The sequence below is a fragment of the Cricetulus griseus genome, chromosome X, assembly GCF_003668045.3.
Source record: "Cricetulus griseus strain 17A/GY chromosome X, alternate assembly CriGri-PICRH-1.0, whole genome shotgun sequence".
In the NCBI taxonomy this organism is placed as follows: Eukaryota; Metazoa; Chordata; class Mammalia; order Rodentia; family Cricetidae; genus Cricetulus; species Cricetulus griseus.
This window is the reverse complement of record NC_048604.1, coordinates 2,165,458-2,183,860: the sequence shown is the minus strand read 5'-3', so window position 1 is coordinate 2,183,860 and position 18,403 is coordinate 2,165,458. Positions and strand designations below refer to the sequence as shown.

At 47.5% G+C, this 18,403-nt stretch overlaps 1 protein-coding gene across 6 annotated transcripts in view; it reads left to right on the top strand.

Moving 5' to 3' along the window:
• Positions 1-17,755, top strand: part of Atp2b3 (ATPase plasma membrane Ca2+ transporting 3) — a 46,169-nt gene extending 28,414 nt beyond the window's left edge. For 3 of the 6 annotated variants that reach the window (XM_035450069.1, XM_035450068.1, XM_035450067.1), the window contains 3 exons: positions 706-813; positions 3,031-3,213; positions 17,435-17,755. In XM_035450069.1, the coding sequence (XP_035305960.1) occupies positions 706-813; positions 3,031-3,213; positions 17,435-17,755 (612 nt within the window). Of the gene's footprint in view, positions 1-705; positions 814-3,030; positions 3,214-7,670; positions 7,825-17,434 lie in introns of all 6 variants that reach the window. The other 3 variants (XM_035450066.1, XM_035450065.1, XM_035450070.1) reach the window with 3 other exon arrangements.
• Positions 17,756-18,403: the final 648 nt, after the last annotated feature.

Sequence of the window (18,403 nt, the reverse complement as noted above, 5' to 3'; positions counted from 1 at the left end):
ACAAGTGAGAGGGGAATTTTACTGTGGTTTCACAGGATCAAATTATTGAGGGGGTCAACAGACTTCATTTTGGCTAAGCATGAAATCATTTCAGCCCACCATGGGGTATAGACTGGCCCTGATTGCCTGGAAATTGGCTCTGAGATAGGTTGGTTTATACACTATAGATTGGTTGGTTAGCATTTGAAAATATTGCCCTTGGGTGTAGGACTTCTCCTAAAGTAGACAGCAAGGATGGCAAGAGGCCAAGGCATGGTGACCCTCATACTATAGGGTCATGCAGAGTAGACAAATATGAAAACAGCCTTGCTGAAGCTAGAAAGATGGCTCCATCTGAGACTCACTTGGAGGCTGCAAGCACCAGAGGGTAGGTGGGTGTGGGTGTTAGCATGTGAAGATATACACTGACCCAATCCTGGTACCCTTGGCCTGTGGCCAGCTAGTCTATGAAGCCATCTTTAGGCACCTGTTAAGGCGCAAAAGAAGGGAATAACCTGAGAAGGAATGCCAGCACGTTTCCCAGGGTCTGCCAAAAGGCAGGAAGCCAGCAAACATTTGTCTATGACCAGGCTGATCTGGCTCCCAGGAGACAAAGTCAATCTGGAAGGCAGGATTTGTAGAGGACTGGGCATGACACAAAGAAGTCAGGAGCTACCCTGGTAATACACTACTCCTCTGCCCAATACTTTCCATTCCTTCCCCCAGATTGTCATCGTCCAGTTTGGTGGGAAGCCCTTCAGCTGTTCCCCACTGTCCACAGAACAGTGGCTCTGGTGCCTATTTGTTGGTGTTGGGGAGCTGGTCTGGGGACAGGTGAGTGTCTGCCTCATCAACTTTCTCACTGATGCTTTCATTATAGTTGCTTCTGTTCATGGCCCTCAGAGTTGGTAAGAAGACAGGCATCCTGTCTCACCTATACTTCCCACTATCCCCACTCCCTGCCTCACAGTCTTGAAGCCTATGACCTGGAAAGTGAGTGATGTATGGTCAGGCTCATACCTATGACATACTAAAACCTGGAGGCAAGGTCACAAGTGATAACCTCAGGAATGAGAACATAGAGCAGAAATGTCACACTATCCTGGGAAATTATCCAGTTTCCTTCTCCATAGTGGAAGCTAAAAAATGCCCCCTAAACCTGAATATTTGAAGAACTACAGTGTATCTAAGTGTAGAGCACTTGCTTAGCTTTCATAAAGTCCTGGGTTCCATCCCCAACAGTGCAAAAAAAACAAAATGGAAGGAGGGCCAGCCTCTGGGTCTTGGAATGTCCCAATATATTTGAAATTAAACAATACCCTGTTATGAAATCTGTGGGGTAAAGAGAACTTGAGAAAAATGAGGTGTTTTGAGTTAATGGGAAGTGACAGGACAATACTTTCAGACCTGAAAGTCACAGCTGCCCAAAAGCAACAGTTTGCAGCACCCAGTGATGAGATGAGGAAGCAACATCTTGGGTGTCAGCAGCCAATACAATCCTAAGCGCCAAGCCAGCCCCCTCCATGCTGCACTGAAAGTATTTTCTCCAGAGTTCAGGAACACTGCTATGGGAAGCCATGTCCAGGATCTACTTCTCTTTAGGTCTTGATCAGCCCAGGCTGCCACGGCAAACTATTAGAGATGGGCAGTTTCCATGGTAGGCATGTATTTTCTCATAGCTCTAGAAACTTGAAGTCTAAGATCAAGGGCAGTCAATTCAGTGTCTGGTAAGGGTCCCTTCCTGGCTTTTGGCTAGCTACTTTGTCACTATGTGTTCCTAGGAAGTTCTCTGGTATCTCTTCTCTTAAGGGCACAAATCTGGTGAGATCAAGGCTCCAACCAAAAGACTTCATTTAGCCTCTATTATCTGCCTCCTCCAAAAACTTCCAAACTGATGGTCAGGTCTTACCACTAGAGGGTAAGGAGGTACCATTTAGGTTATAACACTATGAATTTTGTTTCTTTATCTATTGGTGTGTGTTTCCTACCAAACTGGCCACAAATACTACTTTGACTATGGCATTAATCATCATAGACAACTCACACAGGTTTTCCATTGAATTTTCAAAAAATCTCTTCCTTTCCATCACTGCACCTCCCTACTGTCACACTTTGTTCTGGCAGTCAAATGGAGTCCCTTCATGTTCTACAGCCTAGACTCCATATCCTCCACTCTGCCCTGACCATGTCAGCCTGTAGCTAACTTTTGAACTCCTTGATGTAATTATCTGCTGCAATTCTCCCCTGGGTACATGCAGCCTGCCTGTAGCTCAGGGTATTTTTAATTATAAAAGTAATACACATGCAAAAGTGACAAAACTCTAAAAATAAGGAATCTCTTCTGAAGAACCTTAAAGCTACTCCTGTCATACTGACAGGAACCTAAGAGGGACACAGTGAAAGGCACATCATAGCCTTCCCTTCTTGTCACCTCTTCCTCCCTGGAAGCGTCTCACAAGTTCTTTTCTAAGTAATTCTTTCTCCAAGAAATGTCAGGCACAAGCTTCAATGGGGCTCAATCTCAGAGAACATGGCAGATAGCTTTTCCTTCAGCAACCATGAAGGCCAGCAGATGTGGAATGCTATCGTCTAGGAAGCTCACATGAGTACTGGTGTGCAGTTTTTTTCTTTTAGGCCAATCACATGGGTATACTGAGTGTACTATACAGTAGTCAGATGACTGGCCTCAGTACCCATCCCCTCTGTGTCCCATAAGGAATTCATACACTAGCAGGTGGCCCAAGGTCCCAACTGAGCCCACTCTTCTCAGGAAGGATGCCCCCAGGCACTTCAAGTACTTCTCAGGAGTGTCCAAAAGCAAGCATTCTTTCTCACATGGTATTATGTACATTGGTTTCTCTGCTCCCTGGCCCTGGATAAGACTCAATAGAGCAGGAGTCTGCTACAAGGAAGGGGGCAGTTTAGGGTCTGTCAAGCCCTGGATGTGGGCTTTATTTCTGAGAGATGGGGCCTTTGATTTATTCCTGGCCACAATAGAGCCTGCTCTCATGGCCACCTCTGTTTGCTGCTCTTTGACTGTGGCTTTCCCAGGTCATTGCCACTATCCCCACCAGCCAGCTCAAGTGCCTGAAGGAAGCAGGGCATGGGCCTGGGAAGGACGAGATGACTGATGAGGAGCTGGCCGAGGGGGAGGAGGAAATCGACCACGCTGAGCGAGAGCTCCGCAGGGGCCAGATCCTCTGGTTCCGGGGCCTCAACCGGATCCAGACACAGGTAAGCTGCTGTTCACGTGACTCCTATTTCACTGCCTTAAAAAAGCAGACAAGAAGCAGAAACTGGGCATACAGTCCCCAAAGGCAGCAGGGAACTCCCTGGATCTGGCTCCCAGGTGTGCAGAGGCTAGTTCCCCTCCTACCACATAGTGATGCCCACCACTGGCTGGTCACTTAGATCACCACTCCCTGACACTTTCCTCAGTGCCCTTGTAGCTTCTCTCATAGCTGGATAAGAACACATACCAGCATCTAGTGGCTCTCTATGGGCACAAACAGGGGCACAAAACAGTACTGTCTGCTTTTCTTGGCAAGGGCTGTTCAGGTAATAGGCAAAATGCATTTGGGTGTGTGGGAATAAAAAGTCCATTTCAAGGAGCCTTTGGCTAGCTCTGTTCACTAGAGTCTGCTATAATTACTGTTCAAGAGCCTCTCTAGATAGTGGGAGCGGTGGGCAGTACAATCACGAGAGAGAAGTGTTGCTGGCCCTGACAGCTTGCTGTTCCTTCTGAGTTTCCATCTTCTCTGTGTCTTTATCTTCATTGTATCTCCACCTCCCACTCCAACCCTGATCTCTCATGGTGAAAATCCCTGGGAGAGCCTGCTAGGGAACTACCTGAGCCCAAACATCCCACCAGGTCACCAGACCTCCTCACATTGCAGCCTCCTGAACTGACCTGTAGCCTAAGCATTCCTTTCCGGTATCCTCTAAATGACTTTGGCACTTGTACTCACTGCCTTGTTCTCATCCAAGGTCTATCTTCTCTCTGATGATAGTCTCACTACCTCTGCTGTAGGTACAATCACTTTTCCTCTCTGGGAACTTATCAGGTAAGGTAGAGTCAGATGGGTAGATTCTCCTTGAGTATGTTTGACAACTCACTCGCTAGGACAGGACTTGGTTCTACACCCCTCCCCATATATTCTTCCAACAGTCTTGCCAGAACTCATACTCAGGCCTATCCTTGGTGATCCAAGGTACACATAGCTATTCCAGTACAACCCCTAGAGATCTAATGGTATCCATCCTGAGAGAGCCCCTCTTCTCCCTTTTAGGCTCTGAGGGTATGCCTACCTGTGGAAGGGCACTGGGATCATTCCTTGCCTTCCATCTGTCTTTGTTCATGCCTGACCACCTGAAGACACCCTCGGGCCTGTGGAGTTCATCTCCATTATCAATAGGATGAAGTTTCAGCTTCTGACTTTTGTCTTTAAGCTCCAACTTCTTGGCATCACCTCTCTCCTCTCTATATATCCCTATGACACTGTGCTGCTTTTCCAGGTGTGAGCCGTGCCCACCAATACTGCTGTGCCTCCCTGCTTGCTGCTGTGTACCCTTGGGGCTCTTTTCCATGCTATAAAACCCTAGTTAAAGGTCCCCAAGTCTATGCCTTCTTCTTACATACTACCCCCTCCTACCACTATGGGCAATCTGTGTAACTGAGGCCAGGACACTGAATCTGAGCATGCCAGAATTCCTTGGGGGAACTACTTAGAGAGCAAGATACTTCAGGACTGAGTGAGGTGGCACCAAAAAAGTCCAAGTTTAAGGCATTCCTCAAGGACCAAGTATCCTGAGAACCTACTCCAGTGTGTCCAGGGAGGAACATACTGGGTCCACATCTGAGTCATGTTACCCTAACTATGATTCACACGGCGCCTAGGAAAAGGGGAGCCACCATTAGATCCCTAGCCCAAGCCTCCTCTCCCCATGAGGTGAGCCAATACCTTCAACACAGTGCCCAGGGCAGGCATGGCTGCAGCATAAGTAGCTTTGACTTGTTTCCTGCAATAAATGTTTACTCACTTGCATAAATGCATGACAAATGTCAGAAAATAGCCCTCATATCTTCCCAGTGTGCATGTGGCCACCTAACTGTGCCTTCCAGAAGACTATGAATGTGACCATCCCCAGTACCCCATCCTGATCTGATTCAGGGCAGATCTTATCTCTCATGCTTCAGTTCTGATGCAAAGCACAGGAATAGAATACAGCAGTGACCCTACTCCACATCAGCCTCTTTCTTTTACTTCTGTCATGTAATTCAAGATAGAGTTAGCATTTCTACCTGCTGAGACAGCAACTCTACCCCAACGTAGAGTATCAGTGGTAGCCTGGCCACCAATGTATATTGTATCTTGGTGTGTCTTTAAGGTCCTGGGCATGCCACTGCTACCCAACTAGAAGAAGTGGGTCCCACCACTTGGAGTCGTAGTGTTCCGTGCCATTCTCACTGTTCCATGCCCATGTAGATGCTTTACAAGCAAGGAGATGGAATCCCAGGGAAAGAGGGAGTGGTCCAAAATCAGTCAGTGAGAGCCAGGGCTAGTACCAGTTCCTCAAGCACACTTCTCAGTCCTCAGTAAAGCCACACTGACCTCCCAACTCCCATGGATTTTCAAGGTGGCTTTATGTCAGATTCACCATGCTTCTCAAGAATACTGAACCAGTCACTTTAGCTCAACTTATTCTATTTGATTCAACTAGAAAAACAGAACTAAAGCCTGTGGAAGGCTCTTCAGGTTGTATGTGTTTTCTAGGCAACTGTCCCCAGATTTCTGGATCTTGTGAACTACAAAATTGCTCCCCGGATTTCGGAGGCCTGCACAACATTTTCTGTTGCAAAGTAACTTGATGCCAGCTCTCACCACTGTTCTATGCTAATGTATCAATGCACATGATGCCAGGGTGCTGTTCTGCAATAAAAGAGAGTGCCTCAAACCTAGAGCATGTAGCTTTTTGAATGTTCATGACGTGGTCTGTCTTTTTTGCATTCCATTATAAATTAATGAGACTCTTTACCAATGACTGAGCCCTTGCTCCTGACCAGTTCTGGTGCCTCTGGTGGGGGTAGGGTGGTGATGGTGATATTTTCATAGATAGGTTATCCCACGGGGACATCACAGAAAACATCATGGAGACTGATGCAAAACTGAGGCAACAAGGGCAGATTTCCCACCCCTTGTCTTTTCTATAGCCTTGCAACACTGAAATTTAAGGAAGCAACCCCACACCACAGAGTCTGCAACACCACTGCATCAAACATCTTCCTTCCATGAAATACCCAACCATGTGTACAACATATTCCTCACAGATGCATTCAGAGCCTCGAAGCCTGCCTTCTCTTGAGGAAAGGATTGAGAAAGTGGGTCATGCTGGGTGAAAAGCAGCATTGGGCAGGTTGAATGGAAGGATGACAAGTCTTTCCACAATGGGTCTGAAGTTGAAAGGCATTTTGTTTGGAGGAAGGTGTCAACAATGAAGCTGCTTCTTTTGGAGAAGCCTTGTCAGAACAAGACTGGAGGCCACTGAGTTTCCACTGAAGGGTTTGGGGTGGGCCAGGCAGTAAAGGGTCTTTGGATTCCAGAAATGTGTATTGGCTTGTCTGCTTATATTAGTCAATAAACTACATGGTACTTTCCAGAAGTTGGAGTCCCCCTCAAAAATTTTCTCCCCACTTAGCCATTCTTTGAGAGGAGGCTGCCAGTATGCCTTGCCTCTGGCCTCCCAGAGTGTAGGCATGTGGTGTCCCAATGCCATGACACTGGATATAGTTACTCAGCTACAATTCATTCAAATCCTACTTCCTGTATAGTCATAGTCAAAGACAGGGTCAGAAAATCCAAAGACAATGAGTGAAGAGGCTTCCAGCAGGATTTATCCACAAGGTCCTCCCATGGGTCTCATGTTCCACATATTTACTTCCCCTTTATCTTCTAGGAAGCTCAAGTTATGGGTGGGGACAAGACAGAAGGCACAGTTGTCCCCCTAGTCCTCCCAGCCCTCATGCCTGGGGCCTGTGGGAAGATTTTCTGACAAGACAAAGCCTGTGCTTGGGAAACCCCTCTTCTGCCTATATCTATCTACTGCTGAGAGTCCCCTTACTTCAATGAGCTGCAGAAATCTGGGTGGTTATCTACCCACCCCCATCAGTGGAACAGGACAGAGCAAGAGACCCTCTGCTAAGAGGACCATGAACAAGGGCAGTATTTCCCAGGGATCCAGGCAAGAGCCTCCAGCCCACACACAACTGGAGAATGCTTCCTTTTTCTAATAAGAGCATGTCATATCCCTCAGGTGTGTTGGGGCGGAAAAAAATGTTGAGAACTACCGAAGTAGGATAAGGAAGTATTGCCAGACACAGGTACTTACTGACTGGTAGCTCTCGATGAGCATATCGTGAATGCAAGTGACTACCTACAAAATGTTTGCAGTGTGTTTCCACTGGTGACCTTTCCCTCCCACACTCCTGACCACTAACCATTTGCCCAGCAAATCCTGTCTCAATCATGGCTTTGTCAAAAGCATTGTCAGCTTCCAGGGATGGGGCTAACCTAACTGAAGCTTTGCTGGCCCCATATGTCCCTAGTGTGGCCCCTGCCCTCACCCAGCCCCACCCTGTGTGGTAGCCTGGACCTCCATGCAAGCCAACCTTTATCTCATTTTCTCTCCCACAGATGGAGGTAGTGAGTACCTTCAAGAGAAGCGGGTCATTTCAGGGTGCTGTGCGCCGGCGGTCTTCGGTCCTCAGCCAGCTCCATGACGTAACCAATCTTTCTACCCCTACTCACGTAACTCTCTCTGCCGCCAAGCCCACCAGCGCTGCTGGCAGTGAGTCTTGACTTCCCTTTTCTCTCATAAATGGCACCTGGGGGAAGATAAAGCCTCCCTGACTCTGCCTTCTCTTTTCCAGTCTTGCATTTCTGCTCACCGTGGCTTTTCTGTTCCTTCTTTACTGCCCTGTCCAGTCCTTCCCACCAGACGGTGTCTCTCCAAAGCCATATTCTCTTAAGAAATGACCCCACAGCACTGCCGGGCCTTTCGTCCTTTGCTTTGTTTTGGGTTTTGGTTTGCATTTAGTTCCCCTGCTACCATTGGTTTTCTTTTCTTGAATTTGTCTGCATGTACCCATGGTTCTTCATGAACTCAAGCTTCTTCCAGTGGTGTCTGGTGTCAGGCCGGGGACTTGTTCCATGTTCTGGGATGAGTGTCAGGAAAGCATGTGGCCCAGGGCTACCCTTCTGGGGTAGGCAAAGGCCCACAGTGTGGTATCATTTGCAGCAGAAGAATCCAGCCAATCTCCTCAGAGAAGAAAGTGACAACTTCCAGCATTGTCCTTGAGGTGGCTTCCAAAGGATGCCCCTGTCTCCAATCCCCAGGTGGGCTCTCCTGAGCAGCTGGTGCCTGCCCTGTAGGCCCCGTCCTGAGCCAGGATCTGGTAGAAGCACCCTGGTAACAAGAGCTCAGAGGCCAGGCAGGTGCTGTTTTGTGTGTCCCCAAGCATCTTGCTCTTTCCAAACAGGCCTCAGTACTGGAGGATCTGAATCCAATCTTGTGCAATCCTCTCTGCTCCTTCCTCAGAGAAGCCAGGACATTTCAATGGCAAGTTCCCATCGTGCAATTCACATTTTGAAGAGAACCCTGGGGTTGGCCTGACTAGACAGAAGCTTCCATAATTTCTCACATCTTTTTGCAAAGACTAAGAAGAGGCACTAGACTGCTGAACCTGTCACTCTACAATGCCCCCAACAGGAGAGAATGCAGGCAACCACATGGAGGCGGGGTCACTCCTATGGGGCTTGCCTACTTTTGGCAACAAAGTTGGGAGGTTTCAAAAAGTCAACAGTAAACCTTCGAGTATGAGTCCAAGGCCTCTGCTGGGACCATTCAATGCTAAGTTTTTCCTTTCCTTCCAGTGAGTCCCATGCAGCACCCTTCGTGAACATGCCACTCCCACGCAGACGGAAGGCATTAACTACTTCACCTTTTTCCCCATCACAGACTCTTCGGGTTTCTTTTTGCTTGATTTCTTTCTGTTCTTTTCTTTCTTTTATTTAATTTTTAGGAACTGGTGAGAGGTCCCCAGTGGGAGGTGCCCTTCCTCTTCCTTAAGCTCTTCTTTTGGGCCACTCTGCCTTTTACAGAAAGGATAAGGGCCCTTATGATGTGTGCACACACATCAGGAACAGCATAGATGTGTGTGCACATATATCCCTTCTCCAAACCACTGGCCACATGCACCTCCAGCTTGTATACCCCCTGAACCACCCACCTGAGTCACAGATATACACTAACACCTGCCACTGTTGGTATGGAAAGCAATCAGTGCTCCTGGCATACCTAAATAGAGCTAAAAAAGAACTCAGGGCTCCTTTAGCTGGCCACAGGAGGCTCTACCAAATCAGTTAAGGATAGAATGGCCTTGGCCATGGCCAGGTGAACAGAAATGTCTTCCTTCCTCTAAACAATATGAAGAATGGATATAGGATACACATAGATCTGCTCTACCCTTATCTACCCACTGACTTCCAACACATTTTTCACTGTCATCTTTCTGCACTTCCCATCTGTCTGTCTACCTGCCTGCCTGTCTGTCTGCCCATCCATCTGTCTACCTGTCTACCTATTGCCTCAGCGAGAGAGCAGTTGACAAGATTCTTCTATATATGCCACCCACCAAGCCTATTCCACATCTCTGCTCTTAGCCCTCAGGGAGCCAATCAGCCACTGAGTCCCCTCCTTATCTGTCTCCACTACCTAAGGGGAGGACTGCTTACTCTTCAGTCCCCATTTCTCCTACTTCCTCCCTAAAGATGGTCTTTATTTTCTTCCTTGGCCCATAGCTTGTTTCTCTCCTTCCTTCCATGGTCATCTGTTCCCCTCCTTCCCACCTTCAGATCCCAACAGTGCCTGGTAAGTACAGTGGGAGAGACACTACCCCCTGCTGTTCATGAGCCATTCCAGGGGAACCTAAGCATATTTGAGAAGCTGGTGGCACCTGTCCTGACTAGCCCTAAAGGTCACAAGGTTTCCTAAGGATAAGCCATTTTTCCTCCCTTGCCTGGCCTCAAGGCTGTCCCCATCATAGCCATTTCATTCATAATCCTTTGGGTCTAGGGCATATTGTATTCCCACTCATAGCTGCCACCTCATTTCTTGTGACCTGGACCACTACCTGGAGGCCAGCCTGTCTGGGTGGCTCAGGAAAGATGGAGCTGTGAAATCCTATTTGCTGGATGTCCACAGCCACACACACACACACACACACACACACACACACACACACTAAGGCTGAAGGACTTCATTCTCCTAGTGAGTACCAAGAACCTCAAAAGGGTAGCTGGAGAGGGGTTTATGCAGTCATCCAGGTTTGCTAACAAGCAGCAAAAACAGGGCACTAAGTATCACTCTCCTAGTGGGAAAAGAATGAGTATGATCTTTGGAAATGCATGCCTGGATCCTGGCATCACTGAAGCCTCTCTGTGGGCTCTAGCACCCAAGAGTTCTTTTGTGTCTCTTTCCAATGTGAACACACAGACATATCCTTGACCCTCTCCAGGCAAGCACCAAAGTCTACTCCCCATCAGCTCATCCTGGGGGATCCTCTCATTCCAACCAGCAGCAAAGTCCAGCCTATCCTTCAGGTAGCAGCACTGGGCCTCTATACTCGAATGTTTACTGTCTCAGTATTTTGAGATAAGATACCTTCTGACACAGGACAGCAAAGATTTGAACACCATATGGCCAGAGGGGCTTCTTTCAGGTTCTGATGAAGAATTTGGAAACTGATCACAGCAGTTGCTTCATTTTAAAGGGTTTTTGCAACATGAAAAACTTTCACCCATTGGGAAAGGGAGCTAAACCCAGCCAGGTAAGCCCCTGCAGTTTTGCTTGGACATAAACTTCTAGAGCCCAGGAAGGCATGCTCATCACTTCCACACACCCAACAAGGAAGGAGCTGGCAAACAGTCACTAAACAAGGAAGGAGCTGTCAAACAGTCTTAAGTTCAGTACATTGTCAAGAAATTAATCAATGCTGAGCCAAATCACCCAACTTGGGTTTCCTGGGGACATATATTGGCATTGTAGCTATTTGACAGTGTGCATACTGCTCCACACTAGGAAAGGCATCAATCAGTCCTCCAGTTGGGGCCCTGTCCTACCCTTTCTGGAATTACAGGCTAAACCCCAGGGCACCAAGCTTCCAGTTACTAAAGCACAAAACAAAATGCAGCCTAGGTAGAGGCTTGACCCAGGAAGCCCTGGTCTGAGGCCCTGCAGGTAGGTGCTGTGAGTACTGCCACACGGCCAGCAGCTGACAGCTTAGAGAATTTAGTCAAGCTCCCCCTACTCTACCTTCCCTGCTCACCCCCACTCCACCTCACCACCACAGCTGCCCTTGGCTACTGAAAGGGCAAGGAAATCAGTAGGGTTTCCTCCTGTGTTCTGTGTGGCCTGACCGCTTAAAATGCTTGGGCCAGGCTGCTGCTGTCAGGAGCCAGTCGAGTTCTCATGTTCTGAGCAGTTAGTGCAACTTACAAAACTAACCGGCCTCTCTCTCCACACTTACTGGGCCAGAATTCCAAGGTACCTGACAGGTCCCTTTTCTCAAGAAGGTTCTGGACTGGTGGTTGTAAAGAGTAATAGAAATGTGAAGAAGGAGTCAGACAGAAGAGTGTGAGCTCCATGAGCCTTAGTAGCTGAGACAGAGCAGAGCGCGTGGGCAAGCCCCCTGCAGGTCCTGGAGCCTCTGGCAGCAGTGGCTAAGTTGAATTTCTCTCTGGCCAAGAAATTGGAAAGGAGGGAGAAGGTGTCGGGCATTTTCTACTGTTGCTTTCACCATTGTGATTCAAGAGCCTTTATTCTCTCTCTCTCTCTCTCTGTCTCTCTCTCTCTGTCTCTCTCTCTCTCTCTCTCTCTCTCTCTCTCTATATATATATATATATATATATATATATATATCCTTCATTCTTTTTATTGGGATGAATCTTTCCTCAAGTCCCTCACTTAGTTCCCAGCCTCTACACTATTGCTCCACCCTACACCCACAGCCTAACTCCACATGAAACCCCCAGCACAGACACAGAGACAGACACAGACAGACAGATACACAGACAGACACACAGACACACAGATACACACACACACACACACACACACACACACACACACCTGAAGGCATAGGCAAAACATGTGTAACACAAGAGGGCTTGAGGCTCCCATCTCTCAGAGCATCCTTGATTCCTTCCTACTACAGCTTATGGACTGGGGCTTTGTCTGCAGCATCTCTACCAGCTCTGTGACAAGTTAGAGGCCTTTACTCTGCATGCCCTGCTGTCTGGGCAAAAATGAAGAGGAGACATTATAAGTCTTCTCTGGGCAGCAATTGATGATCAGCAAAGAGAGTGGGTGAAGAGGGTTGTAGACCTCTTAGGAGAAGTGAAGAGACTGTTCAAAGCATTTGGAGTGCTATTCTAGGTTCCAGGTTACTCAGGACAGACTCTCTGAGTTTTGTGTAGAAAGAGAAAGGGCAGATAGTGTGGATCTTGAAGAAGCTATGTTGGATGTAGGGTTTGGGAGTTGGTCACAGCCTAGCAGGTACTAGGTTTGGGAGCCTTAGGTCTTTCAGACAGCCCCAGCTAGCTAACTACACCCAAGTGGGTAGACAGCTTTGGATAGGTGACACTACCATAGGAGACAAAGGCAAGGATGGACCAGATACTTTATACCCACTCATTGCCTGCTGAGTATGAGCAGCTCACTGGATGTTGGGGTCACCATTGACCCCTCCAGAAAAAGTAGTATGGGGGGGGGAGTGGTTAGCTTCCACCAAGAGGAGACAGAAGAGAAAATAACTATTGTTAATGATGGGATGCTGGGGGAATAGGGCAGGGCTTTCTGAAAAGGTGGGGAGGGAGTATTGAGGTTTACTGAGGAAGAATGTTTGTGGTAGAACAGACAATGCCCTGTGAATGAAACATGTCAGGGGCTAGAGGTAGTAAAAAAAAAAAAAAAAAGATGGAATGAGAGAAGTCAAGATAGACCCTTGGTTGGAGCTACAGATCTTCCATGGGAGATGCAGCTTGTAATTACCTTGCATTGTAAAAGATTGACCAGCTACCATGTGGAGGATAGACTGTGACGTAACGTAAGGGTAGCAATGACACTTCAAAAAAGTCCCTGCAGCAGCTAGCTTGAAACTGGTGTGGTGGTGGATGGGTAGGTGTGAAGTAAGAGATTCTGGATGTCATTTGAAGGGAGGGAGAGGTGGAATTGTTGGATATGTAATGAGTGAGGATATGTAATGGAGTGAGATATGACTCAGACAACCACATCTGGAGCTGAGAGAACAAATGGAAAGCAGGTGCAATGGAAACTGTTGATAGGCAGGAGTCCCTAGGCAGAGAGCAGCAGCCCATGGATATTAGGGAAGGGTCAAGGGGAAAGTGGATGGGAAGGAGTTCAGGGGACATTGATGGAGCATCGAATACTTTGCTTGGTTAGGGACTGCATGGCAAAAAATAAAGTATCACAAGTCTTCTTGAGACACTAGCCATGATGGGTTGCAGAAGTGGGACAACAGCTGAATGGGACTGTGGAACTGAGGTCGGGAACAACGAAATGGTGATGAATAGAAGTTGGTGAGCCACAGCACCCCAGTTTGGTGATAGGAAGCAACTGGAGACACCCCCTTTGAGACCAACCTAAGTTGCTTGTTTTTCTCAGAAACCTCAGCCATAGTCTAGGATTTATCTTTCCTAGAGAGACATCTTTTATGTAAAATTATCCTTCAAAGCCAAATCTGGTGGTACATGCCTGTCATTGTAGTACTGGGTAAGGGGGCAGTGCTGAAACAGGAGGTGTGGAGTTTGAAACCAGCCTGATCTGTATGGTGAAACACTGTCTCAAACAAACAAAAAATCCTTTATCCTACAGGTAAATGGGCTGTAAGTTAAAGCTCAATTATTCCCCACCCCCAGTCAGCACCCAGGCCAGTTCCATCACTTACAAGAATATTTGTTGTCAGGTAGGGAAGTGACAGGGTCTGACTCAGTGGCCAGAAAGCCTGGAAACATCATCTGGACATAACACATTGCAGGCCACCATAGGGTCATTAGACCCTTAGTCAGAAGCTGTGTGTCAGGTACAGAGGCAGGATGGAGGCTCCAGGCAAACAAGGTCATCAACCTTCACTTAGTACATGGAAACTATAGTGGAGTAGTAGAGGAACTCAGTTGAAATGTTTGGGGGTTGATCCTATTGGATAAGCTGACACTGAAGTATGTAGACACAATGGGTTAGCTGGTGAGGATGGAAGACTGCGAGTTCCAGTGGGCTTCCAAGGGAAACACCTAGGAGCTGTAAGAGTGGCATGTGAAGAGGTGGCCTTTCTGGATGCGTACTCAAAGCATTGATGGCATCGAGGTGTTCTGATGGGCCTTGACGGTGTTAAAGGCCCCGGGGAAGCATAGAACACTGAAAAACCCAGGCAGGAGGCTGAAGAGAGGCCAGGGCAAGCTGTGAGCTGGGACATGGAATGGGCTCAACTCAGCCTTGGCTGCAGCTTAGCCAAAAACACTGAACTCCAGGTCCGAAAGAAGGAATTCCAGGGTCTTAGAGATACCTGCAGGCACCTGGCACAAGCCCCACCTTCCAGAACAGACCACTCTTCCAGGCAGTTGCTACTTTTCCCAGACCAGTCTCCCAACAGATGTCTGTGCCCTCACACCCTTTGGGTGTCTGAAAATACCCCAATAATAAGATGAACTACATACCAGTTTGTTCTAGTCCCATATTTCAAAGCAGGGAAGAAAGAAGCTGGAGAAAAAGCTGACTCACTCTCAGATGTTACCCTCAAGATGACTCAAAACAGTGGAGTGGGTGGCCCTCTGAACAAGAGGCACAGCACTCATTCACACATGTCATGCATGTGATCCCCAGGTATTGGTAGATTGGGCACTCTGTACCTGAATCTGGCAGAAGGAGTAAGAAAAGGGAATAGACCAGTACCTGCAAACGGCGAGGACAGCACATGATGATTGCCTTGTGACTGACACATCTCAGGGAAAGACTTTGGAGTAGAGCCAGGTGCAGCTGAAACCATGGATACGTTTGAACATGTGTCTGGCTTGACCATGTGAGGTCCAATTGAGGAGAATGATGTGATCAGTCACCTGGGCATTGCTGGAATACTTAATAGATTCTCCCAGAGTCAAGGGCAACAATGTGCAACTCATTCTCTTTTTTTTGTGACATAATGTTATGGCTGACAGCTGGAGCTAGGTGATGTCCCCAGCACCATCATTCCAGTGTTGCCCTAGAAAACCTAATTAATGGCATTAATCATTGGCATTAGAAACAATTATTTTCTTCTAATTAAAATTGGCAATGGTTTCAATTCCTATGTTAACTCTATTTAAGCAACCAGTCTGAAAATAGTAGCTTGAAGAACAGCTAGCAATCAACAATCTGACAGAAAAAAATCCTAACTGGACCTCAGATGTGGATTTAGGAAACCCCAGTTTTCTAAAGCCTTTTGGCTCACTTCTTTGCATTCCAAAGACTGTGAGGTTTGCCTCATTTAAAGTGATTTAGGAGCACTGTGCTTGACCTAGCTGAGTTGTCAGCCCTAAGGTCTTGACTGGAGGGTTGAAAGGGACTTGTAACCCAGGTGATTCATTGTCAACTGTTCCTATAAAGGGCCAACAAGAAAACATATTTAGCTTTTCAGGCCAGGTCTCTGTTGTAACTGTACAACCTTGCCCTGGTAGTGTGAAAGCAGCCACGGATAGTATGCAGATGAATGGGAATGGCAGCTTGCCAATAAACTTTACTTACAAAACCAGAAGTATTCACCTTTTAGCCAGAGTTTACAGATATGTTACCTAAACTATGAAAATCAAATCATAGCTCCTTGAAATGACTTAGAATGCCTCACACAGGAAGAGACTAACTGAAGCTGGGGAACCCAGTTATCCTCCCGGAGAATTGGCAGTCCTTCCACTGTCCTCTACACTACCTGGAGGCCACCGGGGCTGGCTTTGTGTTTGTAATAGGGCCAGTTGATATGAGTAGCAGTGCAGGCACTGGCTTATGTGAAATCTAGTAGAGGACTATCCATTGGCCTGTGGCTCTAGAAGCAGAAAGGAGCCCCACATGTGGTGCCAGGAGACATCAGAGAGGCAGCTGTTCTGTGGCTTGAAAGATAATGAGACTGGAGTCAGTCTGTGAGTGACCATAGAAAAGCAAGAGAAGAGAGAGGCTGATTCTCAGGCAAGTTCATTATACTCTGCAAGAGATGCAGGTGGCTGAAGGGGGTGCCAGATTGGCTCAGAGCATGTATCAAAAGTGGTGGGAGGTCCAAGGATTGTGGAAAGCTCTTCTTGCAGAATATAATGCTGTTGTGAACTGAAATCAAGGAGCATGTGGCAAAGCACAGGGATGTCTGCACAGAAGCTTAATGAGGAGGAAGAAAAGGGGGGTAGTTTGGAGAAGAGGGGACAGAAAGGTAGATTACAAAGGGCTGCTGTTGGCACCAAGTATTTAATTAGACTCAATGACACACATGTAGTTATGACCCAGAGCTGTAAGAAGACCATGAGTATAATTGGTAGAACAATACAGCTGGATAGGAGCAGGCTTGGTACATGCAAATCCAAGTGTGGGCATTTTCAGTCGTGATCTCCAGGTTAGGGCCAGTGGACTCTTAGGCCCAGACCTCTTAGGAAAGGTCAGTGCCATACTCCTAGATAGGTTTCACCACTATAAAGAGATGTGGACAGAGAGGACGAGTAGCAGGGACAGTCCAGAGCTTTGGGATTGGCACATCCCAAGACAAAGGAGAAGTAGATGAAGTGATTTCAGAGTAGCTGGTAAAGTGAAAGATGGCCAGGCAGGAACAACAATGTCAGACAGGCTTGAGATGTTTTCAGAAATGGGAGTTCAAGTGTGTGGTGTGTCCCTGAAGGAAAGACTAAGATGCAGGTGCAGAAGTGGGCACTGGCACACTCTTTGGAGAATCTCAGAATGTCTTCTACCAAATTGGAATTCAAAATGAAGAAAAAACTCAGGTATCACCTAAGCCATTTCTGTTCCCAGGGCAAGGACCAAGAAGGTAGCAGGCAGCAGCCTCTTATTCCAGGATATCTATCCAGGTCAAGATGTTTTCAACACCAAGGCCCACACCTGTAAGCCCTTACCACAGTCCAGCAAAGCCACCCCATTCCTTACAAGTTCCCCAGTGTGTGAACATTCATTATGAAATGTGCCAGCCTGTGATGTGTGCACAACTTTCTTTACCAGGTACCCACTGACTGTCTCCTCTCCTTTCCCCTCCCTCCCTTCTCCTCTCCCCTCTCCGCTCCCCTTTCCTTTCCCTTTGCTTCCCTTCCTTGCCCTTCCCTTTTCTCATGTGGGGTCTATCCCTCCCCCTCCACTTCAGATCCGGGTGGTGAAAGCATTCCGTAGCTCGCTTTATGAAGGCCTTGAGAAACCAGAATCCAAGAGCTGCATCCATAACTTCATGGCAACGCCCGAGTTTCTGATCAATGACTACACCCACAACATCCCGCTCATCGATGACACGGATGTGGATGAGAATGAAGAGCGCCTGAGGGCCCCACCTCCCTCACCCCCTAACCAGAACAACAATGCCATAGACAGCGGCATCTACCTGACCACGCATGCCACCAAGTCAGCTACCTCTTCAGCATTCTCTTCTAGGCCTGAAAGCCCACTCCACAGCATGGAGACATCCCTCTAACCAGAACTTCTCTCAGCACACAGATGTGCACACACACGCACACAGACACACATATACGCAGTCACACATGCACAGATATGTGTATGTACACACAGAGAGGGGAACTGTGCACCTGCCAAAGAGGAAAAATCTGCTAAAGAGATTAAAGACTTTTCTTATGCTGTATTTGTAAGAAGTGAATTGAATTTAATAATGGCACAGACCACTAGGCTTCTCACAAGGCTCTCAGGAGGTGGAGGAAGGAGGAAGAAGGAAAAGGAAGGAGAGGAAGTTCTTCACCCAATGAGAAGAAAAAAAAGAGAGAGCATGAAACTAAATGTGCTTTCCACCTTTTTTTTTTTCTACTGATGCTTCTTTTTTTAACAAACACTAGTTCCACCATGTGTTCACTATTTGGGCTGTGCAGCATGGTAGGGGCTAGCTGAGCCTATTTGGAGCTTTGCTGCATATATATATATGTGTGTGTGTGTGTGTGTGTGTGTGTGTGTGTGTGTGTGTGTGTGCGCGCGCGCGCGCGCGCGCGTGCGCAAAGAGGCCACCAGAGGGAGCCACCTGAAAAGGTACCTTCTACTGCAAAGCACACTAAACCCATCTGCAGACCACATGTGTGTGCATGTCTATATGTATGTGTATACATATGCATATATA